General features: G+C 37.6%; 1 protein-coding gene across 3 annotated transcripts in view; it reads left to right on the forward strand.

The window, feature by feature from the left end:
• LOC124166776 (E3 SUMO-protein ligase ZBED1-like) overlaps nucleotides 1-12,935 on the forward strand; it is a 30,792-nt gene extending 17,857 nt beyond the window's left edge. Inside the window, exons 1-6 of one of the 3 annotated variants that reach the window (XR_006866502.1) lie at nucleotides 6,257-6,563; nucleotides 6,646-6,806; nucleotides 6,881-7,099; nucleotides 7,273-7,370; nucleotides 9,195-9,335; nucleotides 12,608-12,935. Coding sequence is in view for 1 of the 3 variants with exons in the window: in XM_046544456.1 (XP_046400412.1) it covers nucleotides 9,195-9,253 (59 nt within the window). In the remaining 2 variants the exon portion in view is untranslated. Of the gene's footprint in view, nucleotides 1-6,251; nucleotides 6,564-6,645; nucleotides 6,807-6,880; nucleotides 7,100-7,272; nucleotides 7,371-9,194; nucleotides 9,336-12,607 lie in introns of those variants that run through there. The other 2 variants (XR_006866503.1, XM_046544456.1) reach the window with 2 other exon arrangements.
• Nucleotides 12,936-18,469: the final 5,534 nt, after the last annotated feature.

The following is an 18,469-nucleotide window of genomic DNA, read 5'->3' on the forward strand; positions in this document are numbered from 1 at the left end:
AAGGAACATCGAAAATATCATCACGGTCTTAAGAAGCTGGTATAGTTTTAAAGATGTAAGGTTGTAATGAAATTAAAGGTATTTAACATTTGACACAAGATTAACCCTAATCCGAAAAATATTACATTCAACTCGAGGCATTCAGCCGTTTAAGGACCAGGAAATTTTTAATAAAAATTATTAATGACAAATGAATTACATTAACTACATTAAAGAGAGGAAAAATAATTTTTGCATTGGTAAAAATTAATACGAAAAAGGTCAAGAAGACTGATTTAGATGATTGTAGAAATTGAATAACTAAGGAAACATTGCAGGGAAAGTGCAATTAACTATGCACAGAAACCTTGTTAAGTTAATCTAGGGAGGCATAATTTTGAAAGAGAACACCAATTAAAACTCATTAAATCATTTATTAAATAACAATCAATCATCAGAATATAAAACATTAAGCAAGCTATGAACATTTCTTACAGCCACAGAAGCTCAAAAGTAATTTATTCACAGAAAGAATTTCAACTTCATAACTTCATTGACAGCCCTGAAAGCAAAAAATTGAAATATTAAACAAAGTTTATCATGGATAATCATATTAAGATTATGTTATAAGGATTTTAGAGTATGATGCTGAAGGTTTTATTATTCAAAGCCATTATGATTCATGGCACGTTAATGAAAATTATTCTTATCAAACCCAAATAACCAAAATGGTATGTAAGCAACTACATAAGCAACTAAGGTAAAAATGCAATAAACTTTATGATTCTAAGCTTGAACGACATAAATTATTATTAGGCAAGTCATGTTCATGTTTTCAGAAGTTAAACTCAAAAAAGGCAAAATGACTGCGATAATTTTAAGCAACGATGACAAATAAAACAACTTTAAAAGCTTCCATCACAAATTAACAACACTAAAAATCCATCACTTAGGTCGTCAGAATATAATGAAATTGAATTGTCAAAGAATAAGACTGTAAAACAATAACAGCATGGAAATTAAAATGATGAGTCACAGCGAGGAAAAACATAACTGGTGAGTAAGTCAAGACAATATACTTGAAGATACATGCAAGAAATTATGAAATAAGCGAATAAATAATTGTCTGCGATATTATATACCTTGTACGGAAGGTATTGAAAAAGAATAATGTACCAAAAAAGGTTCAATTAAAATAAGAAAAATGAAGTTAAAAAAAATGATACTTGATACAAATCATAAAACAATGAAAACACCAAATAAAAACTGTTACCAGTCATTGTCCACAGAAATAATCCTCACAGGAATACTGCAATATAAGGAAAGGGATTGAAAACATGAGGACTTGAAACATTAAGCTCAATAACATTACTAAAAGGCACCTTAAAATCAAGTGTTATGACCATCCCCAAAGACTCTCAGCACAAAAGAAGTAAAAGAAATATGGAAGTATGCACTTCAGGTTGGATACTATAAAGTATTTCTATGAGCACTCAAAACAATATTGAAACGCACTTATAAAATCATGAAGCTTCAAAGCAGATATCATGAGAATCAACCAATAACCAGCACTGAAAGAAGCATACTTGTGTCTTCAAGATTTCTAAACAATATTCACAGGCCCTTATGAAGCATATTTAAAATAGAAGCAGGCCCTTAAGTATGGATGGTTAAAAAAGTGTCTCTTAGCACTCAAGAACAAGGGCTAAACACAAATTAAACGAGCAGCTTCAAGCAATTGTCATAATAATCCCCTAATAGTCAGCACTAAAAGAAGCATATTAAAAATAAGCACTCAAAAACTAAGGCAAAAGCACAAAATAACAAGGCAGCTTCAAAGCAAATGTCATGAGCATACCCCAATGCTTTGCACTAAAAGAAGCACATTTAAAATAGAAGCAGGCACTTCAGGATGGATACATAAAAGTGTGTCTCTTAGCACTCAAAAACAAGGACAAAAGCACAAATTAATCAGATCCTTCAAAGCAAATGTCATGAGCATTCCCCAATACCCAACACTAATAGAAGCAAATGAAAAATAAGCATTCATAAACAAAGGCACAAGAATAATATAATAATGCAGCTTCAAAGCAAATGCCATGAGCATCCCCCAATTCTCAACACTAAAAGAAGTTCGAAGAAATATGGAAGCAGGCACTTCAAGTTGGATATAAAAAAGAGAGCCTATGAGCACTCTAAACAATTTTCACAAGCACAATCATGAACCTTGAAAGCAAAAGTCATTAGCATCCCCCAATACTCAGCAAAAAAGAAGCAAAAGAGCGTCTATGAGCACTCAAAAAAAATCTCATATGAACTAATAAAATCATGAAGGTTCAAAGCAAATGCCATTAGCATCCCCCCAATACCCAGCACTAATAAAGCAAATGAAAAATAAGCATTCATAAACAAAGGCACAAGGACAATATAATATTGCAGCTTCAAAGCAAATGTCATGAGCATCCCCCAATGCTCAGCACTAATAGAACCATGTGAAATAGAAGCACTCAAAAGAAAGGCACAAGGACAATATAATAATGCAGCTTCAAAGCAAATGTCATGGGCATCTCTCCCATTTCCAACGTTTCTCACCCACTCCTTCCGTCGCTCCTCATTAGCTGGGAATCTGAAGATAGGGAAAGAGATACACAGCAAATATGTATGGACAAATACGCAAAAAATCACACAATTTGATTTCCCGACTGCGTGAAGATTTTCTTAGACTTAGAAGAACTTACCGCATTTCATCGTTCAGCGAGTACGCATTTTTAACACGAGCCATTAATTATATTTACTAATGAAAAAGTATGTGATTTTTAACAGTGGTGGAATCGATTTAAAAATCAGCAACCAAGGATATGGACAGAAGCACACATGTACATTATTAACCACGTGGTCTTTTCACCAACGTAGCTAAAAATTATACTTCAACATATTTGTAGCAGGGTAGTTTAAGCGGATAGAAATAAAACAGATGCCACAGATAAAAAAGAAATACTTACGAGTGGAAAGTAATTTTTCCACCTTTCACGTACGATTCCGTACAATTCCAAGCGCAGCAATACATAACCATCTTGCCGGTATATTTGAAGCTAATTTATGCAAAAAATAGGCGATGTATCGGCCCAAAGATTCTTCCGTGATAAAAACAATATCTCTTCTTTAACGTGAGGGCACTAGAATCTTCTTCATAAAAATATTTATGCCGAATTTACTGCAAAATAGCATACCTCGCACAGAAATCCCATGCATTTAAATAGGAGATACCAGCAAAACGTACCGATAACACGTGACCTTCCCCCACCACGGCCCTTTCGATGTTGTCCGCATGCGCAGAAACCAAACATCCCTCTCCCTATCCTTACTCTGAGGTTGGGCGTAGCCTACGTTATATACAAGGCCGTCCAACGTCGGGAAAAGGCTGGGACAGCGCACGTAGTTGAGTCTTCGGCCGGTAGAGGCGCTCTTTTGAGAACATGAATTACATGAGATCTTACGGGAAATAGCAACGGAACTGATGAAATTACGTTATTTTTATCTTAAGAGAGGCTCTAAATTCTTTCTAATACTTGTAAATCTACATAATACCCAGCAAGCCACCTTTAGGGTGTTTGGCAGGGGAAAATAATGAAGAATGAGAAAAAGCGAGGATATTTATTTTAAGGAGGTCTCGAGAAAATTAGTCCTAAGGCGATTGATTTTGGACCCTATTGCAAAACATTTTTCGATGGAAATGATTACTCACTAACCAAAACTTACCAAATATACAAGAATTGCCATGAGAAAAAAATCTCCTGAACCGGGAATCGAACTGCGGTCATACCGCCATGCGCGTCTTTAGGGCAGGGTTGAGACTCTTAACCGGTCGTGAAGGGGCCATAACTAGGACTTTTTTCAGGGGGTGCAACGATCAGTTTGCCACTATCCCTCCCGTGATCCCCTTTTCTCTTCCACCCCTAAAATATAATACCTCTGTAATCCATTTTTTTATTGTGCGTTAGTTGAAATTACTCGCCGTATGTATGCTGTGAAGAACTTTTATTAATATTAGTTTAAAATGATTTTTAATTATTTTGGCTAACTAATTTAATTATGAAAGTTAAATAACTTTTCTAATAAATGTTTCAAAATTTTCTGCTCCCCTCTCTGAAATCTTCGCCAGAGGCACACGCCCCCCTGCAACGCCCTAGCTCCAGTCTTGGGTTGCGGCTTCATTGAAGTCCTTTTTTCCCGCGTTGACATCCTTGACGAACCACAAGGGTTTAAAATCTAGCAATGACGGATATAGATCTGCACCAACTAGGTGGGGGGCCTATCTTCGTGAATTACTACACAACCAGGGGAATTTCCCCCTAGCCGAAGGGGGGTTCGGGGATTTTGAAAGTTAGGATTTTCCAGACTCAAAAACGGCTGTTTTAGACTAATTCATTGATAAAAAAGACACTATATTATGCAGGCGTGGTAGATCGTTTTACAAATGCCAAAGCGTTAAAATAGGCCCTAAAAGGTTAAAAATAATTTGTATTTTGACTCGTTATAGTTGGTAAATTTGCCGGAAAATTTTGCTATCTGCTTTACGTCAAAGTAGTGACATATGAAAATTTCAATTTTTATCTATAGCGTATGTTACGACTCCTAAGCATCTCCCCTCCCCATGGATCCGCCACTCTCATCTTGTACCATGAGCCTCGGAACAATTGCCATGGGAATCAAAGAAAGTCTGCTCAGTGGGCTGGAAATCCAAGATCACAGCCTCGATTCCCGGTTCAGGGGAATATTTTCTCATGGGAAATTCATGGATATATCACCGCCGTTCACGCAGCAGGTTGATTGCGTGAATCGTTCAGGGGCAAGGGGGTCGAACCGATTCTCACCCAATCTCACGTGGAGGGGAGGGGGGTCCTGGCAAGTATCACGTCTTTTTTTCCGCAAGAAACAGCGTAAAATTGTAAGAAAACTGGGTGGAATTGAGCAAAACGTGTTCCTCTATTAAACTAGTTAAATTATATTTTTTGTGGGAATTTTCACCGATGGCCAACGTTCATTCAGAAGACAGTATTCCATTGCGCGCCTTGTGACCCCATTTCGGCCTCTATTCCTTAGCTACAATTCTAGTCACACCCTTGAGAACATGAGAAATCAGTTTCTTGACCGTAGACTGACATCTGACGGAGTAAACGTTTCCAGTGACTTCGTCAAGTTACTCTACCGACAGCAGGAAAACAGTGAAAACATGTCAAGAACTTGAATTTCAAAACTTTCTACCTCTCTGCGATAGAGTAAATGACTCTGAAGATTGCAAATCACTGTTGCTTATCAGGAAACTCAATGACATTTCTAAGGGCCATGAAACTCCTGCAACGCAACCGGAAGATCTTCTCGAGATATGAAGTAGACCTATTCCAGGTATGGTTACTGAAAAAGTGTTTGTCGACTGATTAATTATTTGATAGTTAATTAATCATTATTAACAAATTTCCCCAAGTGACCATCGCTTATATATTTGAAATATATATGAGAGAAGCTGCAGTAGCTTTCGTGGCGGGTTACCTTATCCGAATCGCAGAGGAGAGAACTGAATGTATAGGGCGTCTGGAACCTCTCGCCGCATGTCAAAAAAGTGCTCCCTCACTGTTATTAGTGAATCATTTGAATAGATCATAGATAGATTGTTATCCTAGCAAAAACTTTACATATTTCTCAGTGTAAGCAGTGCGCAAACTTGACAACAAAATTTTATATTCGGGCAGTACTGTTTCTGCAACGCCAGCTACTTGAAGAGCAATTACTGACATTCATTTTACCAAGATTTCTGAAGGAATTTGCTTGTAAGCAATGCACAAACCCGGTATTGCTTCGTGTAATATTACAAAAAATTTTTAGGCCACTTCTGGACAACTATGCTAAAATGAAACGGACACTGTAACATGGAAGAAGTAACAGCACCTGCGTTTAGGAAAATATCACTTTGTCGGAAATTCCTATAATTTTGAAAACATTATTCCGTGAAAAATACCAAAAAATAAAGGCCAAAATTAAATAAATATGGTAAATGTTAGCATAATCACGAAAAGAGAACTAATTTTGACAAAAATCGCGTCTGTTTCAAATGTTCGCCATTCATTCCCATACGAATTTTGTTCTCAAAACAGCGCCAGCGGCGACAACTGGAACTAACTCCAGACATGCTCATTCTGCCCGTTTACAGCCCACGTTGGACGGCCTTATGAATAACGTAGGCTACGGGTTGGGACACGGCTAAAGACGTGAAATATGTTGCGTTTCCGCTTTGCTTTTGTCATTGTCTGCGGAGGATGAACAGCTTATCTTCGTGTTACTTTTAATCTTAACAATCTTTGACCTCTGGGACTAAGTGTTTGAGATTGCAATCATTGCGACTGAACCAATTCCTCAAATATTTTGGTCCTCCAATATTACTTGATCATTCGAGAGCATTCATTCAATCGGTCGTAATGGCAAGTAAGTATTTTGAAACTGCAGATCATGCAGCTATATACCGAAGATTTCGACCTAATACGTCTGAAGCCTTAGTTCAGCGCATACTGGAGTATGTTCATGAAAAGGTAAAACCGAAAATCTATCGTGTCTCTTTGTTTTTAGACAAAAAACCTTAGCCTCCATCGGCGCGTTACCGTTATTGTTTAGTTTCCAGGGGCCCCAGAAGTGGCTTTAGATGTTGGATGCGGTTCGGGGCAAAGTACGGTGGTTTTAGCACCGTATTTCTCGGAAGTTCATGGTATTGATGTGAGTGAAACGGTTATAAAGGAAGCAATTGAAAAGGGAAAGCCTTCAAACGTGACTTACCGGTGAGACGCGTTTCGAAGTAATTTTTTTGCTGTGTTTCATATTCATTTAGTGTCATTGCTCTATGTTCCTCAAGATTAGGCCTGGCCCGGCAGAAAAATTAAATTTTCCTGGCAACTCCGTCGCGTTAGTGACAGCTGGACAAGCATTTCATTGGTTCAACATTCCTGTGTTTTTAAAAGAGGTGAAAAGGATATTGGCTCCTGGAGGAACGCTGGCCCTGTATACCTACATTCACCCTCATGCAGAATATCCAGGGCCAAATCATAAGGATCTTTCGCCGATTCTTGAAAAGGTTTTCTTGGTGCTGTTGAATTTGAGTTTATCTTGACTTTTGGTAGTTGGAATGTGGTTGTTTGAAATTGAAAACGTTTGACTTTAAAAAAAAGTATTAAAGGTTCACCCGTAGAGTAAGAAAGGCCTATTCGAGAACGAAACTAAATATCATTAATTATTATTTCATTTCAGTTCTTTTATGGGGAATTGGGTGAATACTGGGCTCCAGAGGTAAAAATTGCAATTGGGAAATATCAGAACATTGACATTCCTCTGCAAGATATCACAAGGTTAAAATTTTTATTAAACTGTGTGACACTATATGAGTTAATTTTCTTTGAATACTGCTATTTGTTTGCAATACTACTATTCACACTATATCTAGTCAATACTTGATTCTTATGGAGGGGGTGTCTGAAAACTGGGTCTCGGAGTTCAATCAAACTTTGTGGACTTCAAAGAGTCCAAACATTGGAGTTTGGACAAAGAGTCCAAAGCTATCCATGTACCACCCTCCATATGGGTATATATCAGGGCAAACAAAATGTAAGGTGGTAGTGCAGCACTCCATAAATTTTTTTCTCAAAACATTATATTTTATGAGGAAAATTGTGTTGGATTTAACAGCACTTAGTGGCGGTTAGTATTTCCTCACTTTTTCATACAGAGGCAGCTTTTGCATTACGTACAACCGCATTATAATGAAAAATACCTATGTGCTCTCTCTGCACTTACATTCCTTTTTTGTTACAAAATGATGTCCAATGGATTTCAAAGTTGAGGATGATCTGATGAGGAAGAAGTTTCTTACTCAAAAGTTTAGGGCTTCTTTAGCATTTTTTCTGCGAATTGTCATTTATGCCAATCTGTAGCAGAATGTTGCTATATATATAATATATATAGAGCCTATATCTTACATTTTGCCTTTGCTCCTTGCAGCAAGAGAATTATCGTTGTCAAAAAGTAAAATTTTAAGTGCCATTTTTTTTTCTTTTTTTTTCCTTCTCCATGCAGTGTTGAATTTTTCATGGGTAATGGAAATATTTTCTGCAGCATTTTAATTTGTGAACTAGTTGTGAATACTAGATGCTAATGAAACATTCAGTTGCTCTTATAGTATCAACAATACGGGTCCAAAATTTTCAGAATATTATATAAGGTTGATAATGTTTCAAATATTTGAAACATTATCGACCTTAAGCATATATATGTGGTCGTTAATTAGTAATTATGTTATTCATTTATAATGGTCCATACATATATGTGTGTGTGATATTGTGACAAAAATAGGTAATCGAGAGCTAATATAACATTTATGAGTGTTATGATGCTAAGGTAACATAATTTGAAGGCTGCCTCAAGGCATCTGTATGAAAGATTAGAAAATGCTGACAGGCACAGCATGCCCCAATGGCAAAAAAAATTGCCTTGCAAAAATGCAGCTTTGAAGGAAAAACCCGCGAAAAGAGTGGTGCATCTGAAGCGTCTGTGAAAGAAAAATGGTTGACAAAAGAAAAATTTCCTCAAGTGAGATTGATTCAAATGCCCTCCACCTAGGAGGCAGGCACCATGGCAACAGGACCACAATACCATGAGACCATAATTGTATGCATTGTTGCCAGGTGTCACTGGCGTAGTCAGGAATTTTGTTCAGGGTTAGGGGGGGTCCCAAACCAGGGGGGAAAATTAAAAAAAAGGTACTTAGTTGGGTTTTAAACTAATTGTAACACTTTTCATAGTAAAAAAAACTTCATTTTTCAAAGAAATCTTTTGTAAATTCACAATTTTTTAAATATTTGGTTTTCTTTTGTGATGCAAAGTAAGTGTGCTTTTATATTTTGGGGGGGGGGGGGTGGGTATGGGGTCTGAACCCCCATACCCACCCATTGCTTTGCCACTGCCTGGTGTGGTCAATAGAATAGACCTTGTTTATGGTTTAAATTCATTTACAAATTAAAAGGCTTTGCATTTTAATTTTTACAAGAATGTTTTAATTCATCTGTTTATATTGTCAAATTTTATATTCCTTGAACATAAAAAAGTTTTCATCTTTTATTATAATTGCATTGAGTTACTTGTCCAAATTTTGATTTTATCTTCTTTCCATGTCATAGGGATGAATCATTGTATGTTGAGGCAAAAGCCACCCTTAGTGAGCTACTTGGCCATGTGAGCAGTTGGTCAGGCTTCCAGAATTATCAGAAGCAGAATGGCAAAGAAAAAGCCCTGAACATATTGATGGAACTAGAAAAAGAGTAAGTCAACTATATCAATTTTAATGTACAAAGAAATCATGCAAATTAAATGCAGAATAGATATCTATCTCTGTGTTTACAATTGTATGCCTGCGGTGAAAGAAATTTTTTCATAATGCGATTAATGCATTTGTTAAGTATATTAGTAATTCTTACATTATTATTGATTTATTGAGTATAGCAGACTCCCGATTATCCGGCTACTGATTATCCGTGCATGATTTTTACTTTCGCTCAATTTTTTCCGTGATCTTTATAAAAAAATAAAATCGGACACAAAATCATCGGAATTACTGCATTAATGCTAGGAGAAACTGGGCTTATTATTTCTGTTAGAATTCCCACCATAAAATGGAAGCGAACGTGCGCTATTATCTGTTCATTTTATCTCTGCGGGTCAGCTTTCGTGAGATCCCGGGCACTATCGGAGGGCCTCGCTGAAGGGGGAGGGGCTTTGCTGAAGGGGAAGGGGTAGTACCGAAAGAGAGAGAGCAGGAGCGACCTTAATGTTGCCAAATGTACACAGGCGCCCTAGTGTCCCATTGAAAAGGTGTGACTCATACGTGGCCACAGATATTTTGGGCCCGGCAGCGAAACAATGCATACAATGTATAGCTACTTATTTAGAGGGGATTGAGGATAATCCCATCTCAGAAGCCAGGATATTGTCCGCTTAATGCGAGAACGCTGGTGAAAAGCATACATAATCGTAACATTCTGATGAACGGGGATTCCATGGGAATTCGTGAGGATGAGGATGCAAAAAGAATGGAGAAAAGTAGCACGACGGGTATTTTATTAAATAATTTATATTGTAACTTATTGCTGGAGTGGTTTAGCTAATAAATCAACCTCCTCGTCTTCCCTCCCGTCAGTGTCTTAATTTTCGGAGTCAATTTCGGAGCCTTCAATAAACACGCTCGGATGTTACTCTTTTAAATCAGAGGTATACAAAACTATATAGGTTGTAATACCCAAAAGTAAATACGGAGTTGAAGAAATGGGTTAGGGTTTGGTAATAAAGGGATCGGAAAAGTACTGAGAGGGAATAGGTGGAGGGAGGGAGTCGGTGCTGATGGGAATGCAAAAGGTGAATAAAAATTTTCTGGAAAGGCGATGGAAAAGGATTGAAGTGGACAAATAAGGAACAGTAAGTTATAAGTTGGGTTTAAATGGAAGAATCGAAGAGCACCAAGAGAACGCGCGAGATTTGGCAACACAGCTAGCAGATTCACGAAGTTGACGCGACCGAGGTCTGAGAGCGACTGAAATTCCGAAGTGCTAGGCCACGCCTACTGTCTGCTGATTGGCAGAGGGAAAATCACGTGTAAACAAACTTTCCCTCCTTTCACCCCAACTCGGTTAAGCCACACCAGCTCACCCGCAAAGATAAAGTGAACAGACCTTAGCTGCATACACGGGAGCACCGTGTTCCTGTGCATATTTTCCAAGCCTCGCTGTATGCGACCGCGCTCCGCTAAAAAGATCACGAACTGGCGAAGGAAGCTCTCATTGAGTCCGGGAAGCACTCTAAAATAACAGAATAACTGCATAATATATTGATAATATAATTATATTATACTGCATAATATATTAATATAATTATAAGCATTGCAAGGCATTTAAGGGAGAGTTTGGGTTATCCGTGTTTTCCGATTATTCGTGCCGTCTCTCCCCGTCATTAGCCCGAATAATGAGGAGTGTACTGTATATCCAAGCCTTATATTTTACCCTCCCTGAAAAGGTGTGACAAGTAGTCCTTGTCTTGACCTGTCCAGCTGTGTCTTCAAGAAATTTCAGAGGCTCTTAGGAACAGGGACAGTCTATATTGAACTACTAACAATTAAATTTGCGATTCAAAATTTTTGATATTAAAATTTTATAGCCTATTAGCCTTGAACTATAGCCTGTCATGGGAAAAATGGCAATATAATTCCCATTGCAGTCAATATAAATTTCACCACCATTCATTTAGCAGCTGCCTAGGGTTTAAGTATGGCACTTATAATTAACACTTCTATCTAGGGTGATTGCTTTTTGAAGAGGGGGGCATCTTCTTCCCCTTCTGAATGGTGTTTGCTCTGGAAGACAAAGTGGTGTATTTTGCTTAACATGAAATGCTACAAGGCTTCATTTTTGTGGGCATAACCTGAAAGTCCCAAGACGATTGCCAGAATTTCAAATTCCTTGGTGGGTGATAGTGTATATACTTGGGTGACTCTGAAGAGACTGGTTAGTCCTCAGTTATTTCCTTGAGTAAAATATTGGTAAACTAAGTTTTGGCCCATAAACTATGGTACTACACATGTGCACTAGGTGTCTGGTTTTCAGTGCCAGGTAGCACGTGGTGGGTTGTAAGGGTATGGTTTACTCTGCTTGTAAGTCTCTATCCTCTACCTTACATACCCACTCCCTTGTGTCCTCCATCCATTTATGTATCCATCACCCTTCCCTCCGTTCCATACCCCCTTCCCAGAGACTGAATGATCTGAAGAGTCACATATTGCAAGTGCGAGTTGCATCATGATGATAGTTTTTATGGATATACATAATACCATAAATGCTACAAATTTGCACCAATCAAATGTGAGAACAAGGCATGCTGTACGAGGACCAAAAAATATGGGTCTTAAACTGTACAATAAATTGCCTCGCGAAATAGAGAAATTTGAATCAATCAATGTATTCAAACATTAACAGATTCAATTCTTGAAAAGGAATGTTTTCTACTCTGTTGATAAATTCATTCCGCTACATGTACTTATACAATATTGATGTGTCCTATATTTGTACGCTAAACAAATTTGCTGGACAAATAAAAGATTATTGTTATTAGTGTGTGCTGTGTGTGGTAAGGCATGCTGCAGCTCTCATAAAAGAGTCACATTTCCCATGACTAGTTTCATTGTAAATTTCATTGTTTCATTTACTCATTAGTTGATCATCATTGTGATGAAGGTGTGTGATTTTCGAGGTGCCCTGATAAGCTTAAGGGAATGAACTCCATTCCTTCTCTTGCTTTGCAAATACATACATGCTTTATTACTTGGTATGATCATAGCACCATATTTTTTTCCCTGAATTCAGCAATATGACTGACCTCAAAGGCTGTATTGCATTTGATTGATTGACTCTAAAAGCCTGAAAATTTCTATTCCCATTGGTACTTTCCTGTTCATGCTTTGCATTACCCTACATGTAAAGTAATCTGAACTTTACCTTTTGTGGCCCAAGCTGATTTATAGTAATGAATTTTACAAATTTAATTTCAGATTGTTGAATGCTACAGGGAGCAATTCAAAATCAGAGGAGATAGAATTACTTGTGAGACATAATTACTTTTTGCTGCTTGCAAGAAAAGCCTTATGATGATACTTAAGTTGATAATTGTGTACTCTCATCATTATGTCTCCTCATAAGTTTTACCCTGCAATATGGTTGGTCATCTTATCCAATTTATTTTAATTAATTCTTATCTGAATGAATACTAGTGTGGAGGGAGGGGAGTGAGAGGGTGTATAATTTTCAGTTAGCAAGCATTTATATTGCCTTATTGATGTAACAATAATTTTCTTAAAATATATTGATTTTAGAAATATATTTGCCCTATTTTTTTTTAAATTTCAACTTCACAACTGCTACTCCAACTGCTCATTCCTGTAAAATGTATGGATTTTACTATGGATTGACCGTATGAGGCTTGAGTAAAATTTACCTTTTCCTCTTAAATTGAGCTTCTTGGAGTTGAACAGATTTGTTTTATCCCTATCCATTGTGAATCTTACTGTGGAAGCCACTATATTTTTCCAAGGATTTATGAGACATTTTAGAAAACTGAATAACCTCATCTCCTAAAGAATATTAATTGCCACTACCATCATTAGTCAAAATGACTGGAGGCTTTAATGTTCTTAAAATACTTCTTGCTATTGTGAATCTCATAGTACTGCTACCTTAATGTCTCTTTGGGTAGTAAAAGGCTTTTTTTATCATTGAATCCAATTCCAGTAGTTCTTGAAAGTGCAAAGCATCATTACAATATTAATGATCTCAAGTAATGGTTATTTAATTTTCAAATGGCAGTATCTGATTATTCATGTTATTCAGAATATTATCTCCTTAAGGAAAAATTGTGTTGTTAATTTTAGTGGCCAAAACAATCTCTCCCGGTAACCCTTGATGAAAAAAAATACCCTGGGGTTCAGTCGCTTTGTGGCTGGTCACTATGATCGGTATGGTGGTCAGCATATTAATAACTAGTCCATTCAACTTGTAACATAATAGGAATTGCACGTTATTGTTATTAAATGATCCTAGTTTTATTATAAAAAAGGTAAATATGAAATTTTGGATTGGAGATCTTAGAAACCATGTTTGCCGACATGAACTGAAAGCATAAATAATGCAGAAAATTCTTTTCTGGCTAGTCTGACATCTCAGGTATCACTTCTATGGATGAGAATTGTAGCTGAGAAAACCCTAGTGGAAGAAGCCACCCACAAATCTGCCTATACCCCTTTAAATTTTTCTGTGGTCACTTCTCTTTTAAGTAATAGACCAGAGGTATGGGCCATTACAAAAGGGTTATGTTTTCCAGTCCATGAAGAAGTAAGTATGTATGTATTGCTACTTTTCACTGATGATACAAACACAAGGCTGATGCTTACAGGGGCGCAGCTAGGAATTAAGGCTGGGAGGGGTTTTAGGCGCAACTAATACTGGGATGTTTGGGGGTATGGCATACCCGCCAGGGTAAGCAGGAGGTGTGGGAGCCCTCCCCTAGAAACATTTTAGGATAAATAGTGAGTTTTACGGCTTTCTCAGGTATATTTTATAAATCCTTACACTATTCTATAAGAAATACATATTATTGCAATTAAGTAAAATGGATTTAACTTAAAAGTTTCTCTGAGCTCTGGGGGGGTTTATCCCCCAAAACCCCCCCTAGCTTCGCCACTGGATGCTTAACCCTTAGAGCACAGGAACGTTTTTATATGTTTTGCACACTGACTGCAGCATTTACCCAAAATGTTTATTGCTACCAAAATATCTTGCACTTGGGCACTTTGTCTCTCTATAAGGATCACTAAGGGGCTTAGCTCTACCACAGCAACCCTTGTGGCAGGGGGTGCCTCCTGCCCAGGGGGTCTACCTTGTGCATTCTGCTGTTAATTTACTTCCTGTGCTTCAGAAGAATTAACAGCATCTTTCGCTTGAAGAAATTTGGATAAATAATCGTTGAGTTGATAAAATAAGGTGAATCGGGTCCCTTTCAATCCTTTGGTTATTATACTGGTTGGCAGCTAAAATCGTGAACTCCCCTTAGGGTTTAGCCAACCTCACAACCAAAACCATACTTAAGCATGCACGTATCTTCAACTTTATCACGTCTTTGTAAAAAATTGCAATTGCATGTACTTAATCCCTCAGTGTTGTTATGCAACAGTTTAAATATTTGGTTAGCAAATATTAGGAGGGTTTAAAAAAAAATAAGGTTCCCACATTTTTTTTAGGCACAAGGAAATTTTTATTCGAAAAAACGATTACACCATTGGAAATGTTGATCTTTCAGCTTCTTTTCTATAGAGTCATAATTTTTTTCTCTGCATTTTTTTTTTGTCGAGTAATCCACTTTTGCATTCCCACCTCAAAGAAGTTGGCCGCCTACCCGTTGAGAATCTTGAAAATGTCCTCTTGCAACTCGTTGTCATTCCAAATCCTTACAATTGAAGCTTCAGAAACCTCAGGAATTTGAACAGCCAGTTGCCAAATGGTGATTCGCCGATCTTCAAGCAGGATTTTCTCAATTTTCGCCACAACTTTGTCGGAGATCGACAGCCTCCTGCTTCGTTGTTCGTCGTGGACGTCCGTGCGGCCGTAGGCAAACTCCCTACACCATTTGCGGACATGCTGAATGCTCATGCACGTTTCCCCATGCACTTCAATTAATTGTCGTTGAATTTTCACAGGTGTTAACTTTCTTGCGTGCAAAAATCGGATAACCGCATGAATTTCGCACCTGGCGGTTACGGAGATGACAGACGCCATCGCGTTTGGCTGTCAGGCCGGCAATGAGCATTGCAGAGCCACGCTGATTGTTGGAATCGGTGGTGGAGGATGCGGCAAACACGGCAGTATTGCCAGATTTTGCCTAGCACCACGTGCGGCAAAGTTACAGAGTTGGGAACCTTACTTTTGAAACGACCCTCGTATTAAATACATATGGGGTTACACTCAGAATTGGTATATGCTTTCATTTTAGCCCAAATAGTGAGGTTGTTTGCGTAGAATCTAAACCAGTACTTAAGATTGTACTATTTTTTGAAATCTGTATTAGCTCTGATTGAACAATTTCAATGTGATGATTAGTATTTAATACATTTTAATTTATTTAATAGATTATAATTAGAATGACTCCAGCATTTTGGTAACTACATTGAACATAAAATTAGCCTTGCATGAAGATATTCTTTCCTAAACATTTAAAGCTCTATGGAAAATTAGCTTCCCTTTCGACTCCACTGAATTTAATTATGTTTCTCAGTGTGGAATTTCTTGCATGCTCTCATGTCCTTGAATCCCTCTGCTACCACATACTATTCTATAATCTGGCATCCCTGTGCACCACCTGAAAGAAATTTTAACCCAAAAATTTTTTCGTAACTGTGTTGGGTAAAATTTGTTGAAATTTATTTTGTAAATGTAAATTCATTTGTAATCCGCAGGGAATACCATGTTATTAAGACATACCCATGGTTATAGCCAAATGAAATTTTAGTTTAAGCTGAGGTTGATGGAAGTTATTTTACCTTTTGAGATTTATAGTAGCCCTTTACTCATTAAAGAATTAGTAATATATCTATAGAACCCTTTTTAATGAATCTTTTAGTGCCATTACAGGCAAAAAAAAAATTGCTCCAGTTAGTGCCTGGCATGGCTGTTCTGGTACAATAATTTAATGACATTCGAATTAAATCCTGCCTTGAAAGGAAACCATTGATCATTTAATTCTGGTGGCTTAAGTATATGTAGGCAATGTGAAAGCTATGTTTTGCCAGCCTTAAGACTTTGAAAACACTGCATGAAACACACCTTGTTCGGTAAAACTCATCCCAAAGTTTGCTGTGAGAAAATGTCTCGGTGGCGTACCTGGCTAATACGCCTAACCGGCAATTGGGAGATCCTGGCCAAGTCACATATCTTTAGGTGAACTTCATCCTTTGGTGCATTTACCAGGGTTGATAAAAATCATGATTTTTTTCAAAAAAATCATTTTTGTTGATTTTTTTAAAATCGGATTTTATTGATTTAAATCGGATTGTATTGATTTAAATGAGATTTTTATGATTCTCCATTCATCAAAAATTCAGCTATTTGCAAAACTAACTATTTGGGCAGCATATTGGAGAATGATCGTTTGCAGAAACAACAAGAGGCAACATACTGTAAACTTAATACAACATTTAGTCAATCAGGGGAGAGAAATATGGAAATGCCAATGGTATCAAATTAAAAATTACACCAGCATAATATAAAATTGCCATTGGAAGTATCAAATGTGCTGCGGTTCTAAAGCATATGAAGTTTAAAAAAATTCTGTAATTGCAACTTTGTATCGTGCCTATGCTTAGAAGTTAAATCAGTAAACAATTTTTTTTCAGCGGATACACTAGTATTCTAACTAAAGCCATTTTTTTAAATTTTCATGTTACATGCATTCCTACAGTATCATTTCTATTTAAGAGCCACTATTGTGCTGATAACTGTCGATTCATTGTATTAATTACGAAATAAAAATCAAAATTATGCACTTACAGCTTCCTTTTCTTGACTCTTTAAAAATCAAACTTATAGATCACATTATGATTTAAATCACCTGATTTAAAAAAATAAAAATCAAGTGATTTAAATCGTGATTTAAATCGAAGTGATTTAAATCAATCAACCCTGGCATTTACCCTCAAGACTTTGACTATTGCTGAATATTCTTCATGGTAAATGCATGAATTTAGGTGGGAAAATTATTATGATAGCTGTTATGGATAGAGGTAGCAGTTATAGAATTGCCTCCTTATGTTTGACCATAAATTGGCAGTTTTTAAATGCATTTATTATAGTGATGGGTCGATTCCAAAATTTTATCGATTCCGATCCCGATTCCGATTCTGACATTTCGATTCCGATTCTACCGATACCGATTCCATCGATTCTGATGCCATAGGCTCCAAGAAAAATATCAATTAATTCCAGGCAACAAGAAAACTACTTTTTTAAATATTACTCTGTGAAAGAGTCAGTTGACAAAAGAATCTTTCATATCATTGCTATGTAATTAAAATATAATAGCTAAATTTCAAAACAGAACATACCTGAAAAGTGGTGTTACATGATAGGTATTACTTTAGAATATTGGCACTCATATATGTCGACAACATATATATATATATGTCATCAACGGGCTGTTCGAAATGGTCCGGCAGGTGCTGCCCCTCTGGGGGACGCCGAGGAACTCGGACGGTAGAGCCAGTAAGGAGGGTGACGCGCAGTGAGTCGCGCGGAATGTGTGTAGAGAGACGGTGCGAGTTTTGTTAAGGGAGTATCACTCGAGTGCTGTAATAATCCTTGCTACCTCTGTTAATAAACAAGCTACCTCACAGTTCAGAAGTGGGATTGACCAGCGAGCTGCGGTGGAGTTGTTCGTGCACATCCAGCCATCAATAGATAGAACATCAAAAACCCCAGTGCGGACTGAGTAAGGTGAGAGAGTGTGGTTCTAGTGTAGCAATGACCAGTCCGACGAATGCGTCGTGGGATGGCGAGTGTCGCGTAGGTAGCTTCAACGGGGTCCATTCTGCGGAAGGAAGGGACGCGACTGAATTGGCGGGAACATGGCGAGAGCAGGAGAGCGAGGCTGGCGTGGCCAGGGAGCATAGTGAGATGCACCGAGAGGCTACCGCTAAGTGGGTTCTGCCTGCGTCGACGCCGTTTGCCGCGAGAGACAAGGCTAAGGAGGATATACAGGCAAGAGGACCCGGTGAGCAACCGCGCGAGGCTACTGTCGTGTGGCCTACTAAGGGCAGAGAACCGTCGTTGGGAAATTGGCGGTATCCTGTCGGAGAGAGTAGCGTCCTTAG

This window comes from Ischnura elegans, chromosome 10, assembly GCF_921293095.1.
Source record: "Ischnura elegans chromosome 10, ioIscEleg1.1, whole genome shotgun sequence".
Classification (NCBI taxonomy): Eukaryota; Metazoa; Arthropoda; class Insecta; order Odonata; family Coenagrionidae; genus Ischnura; species Ischnura elegans.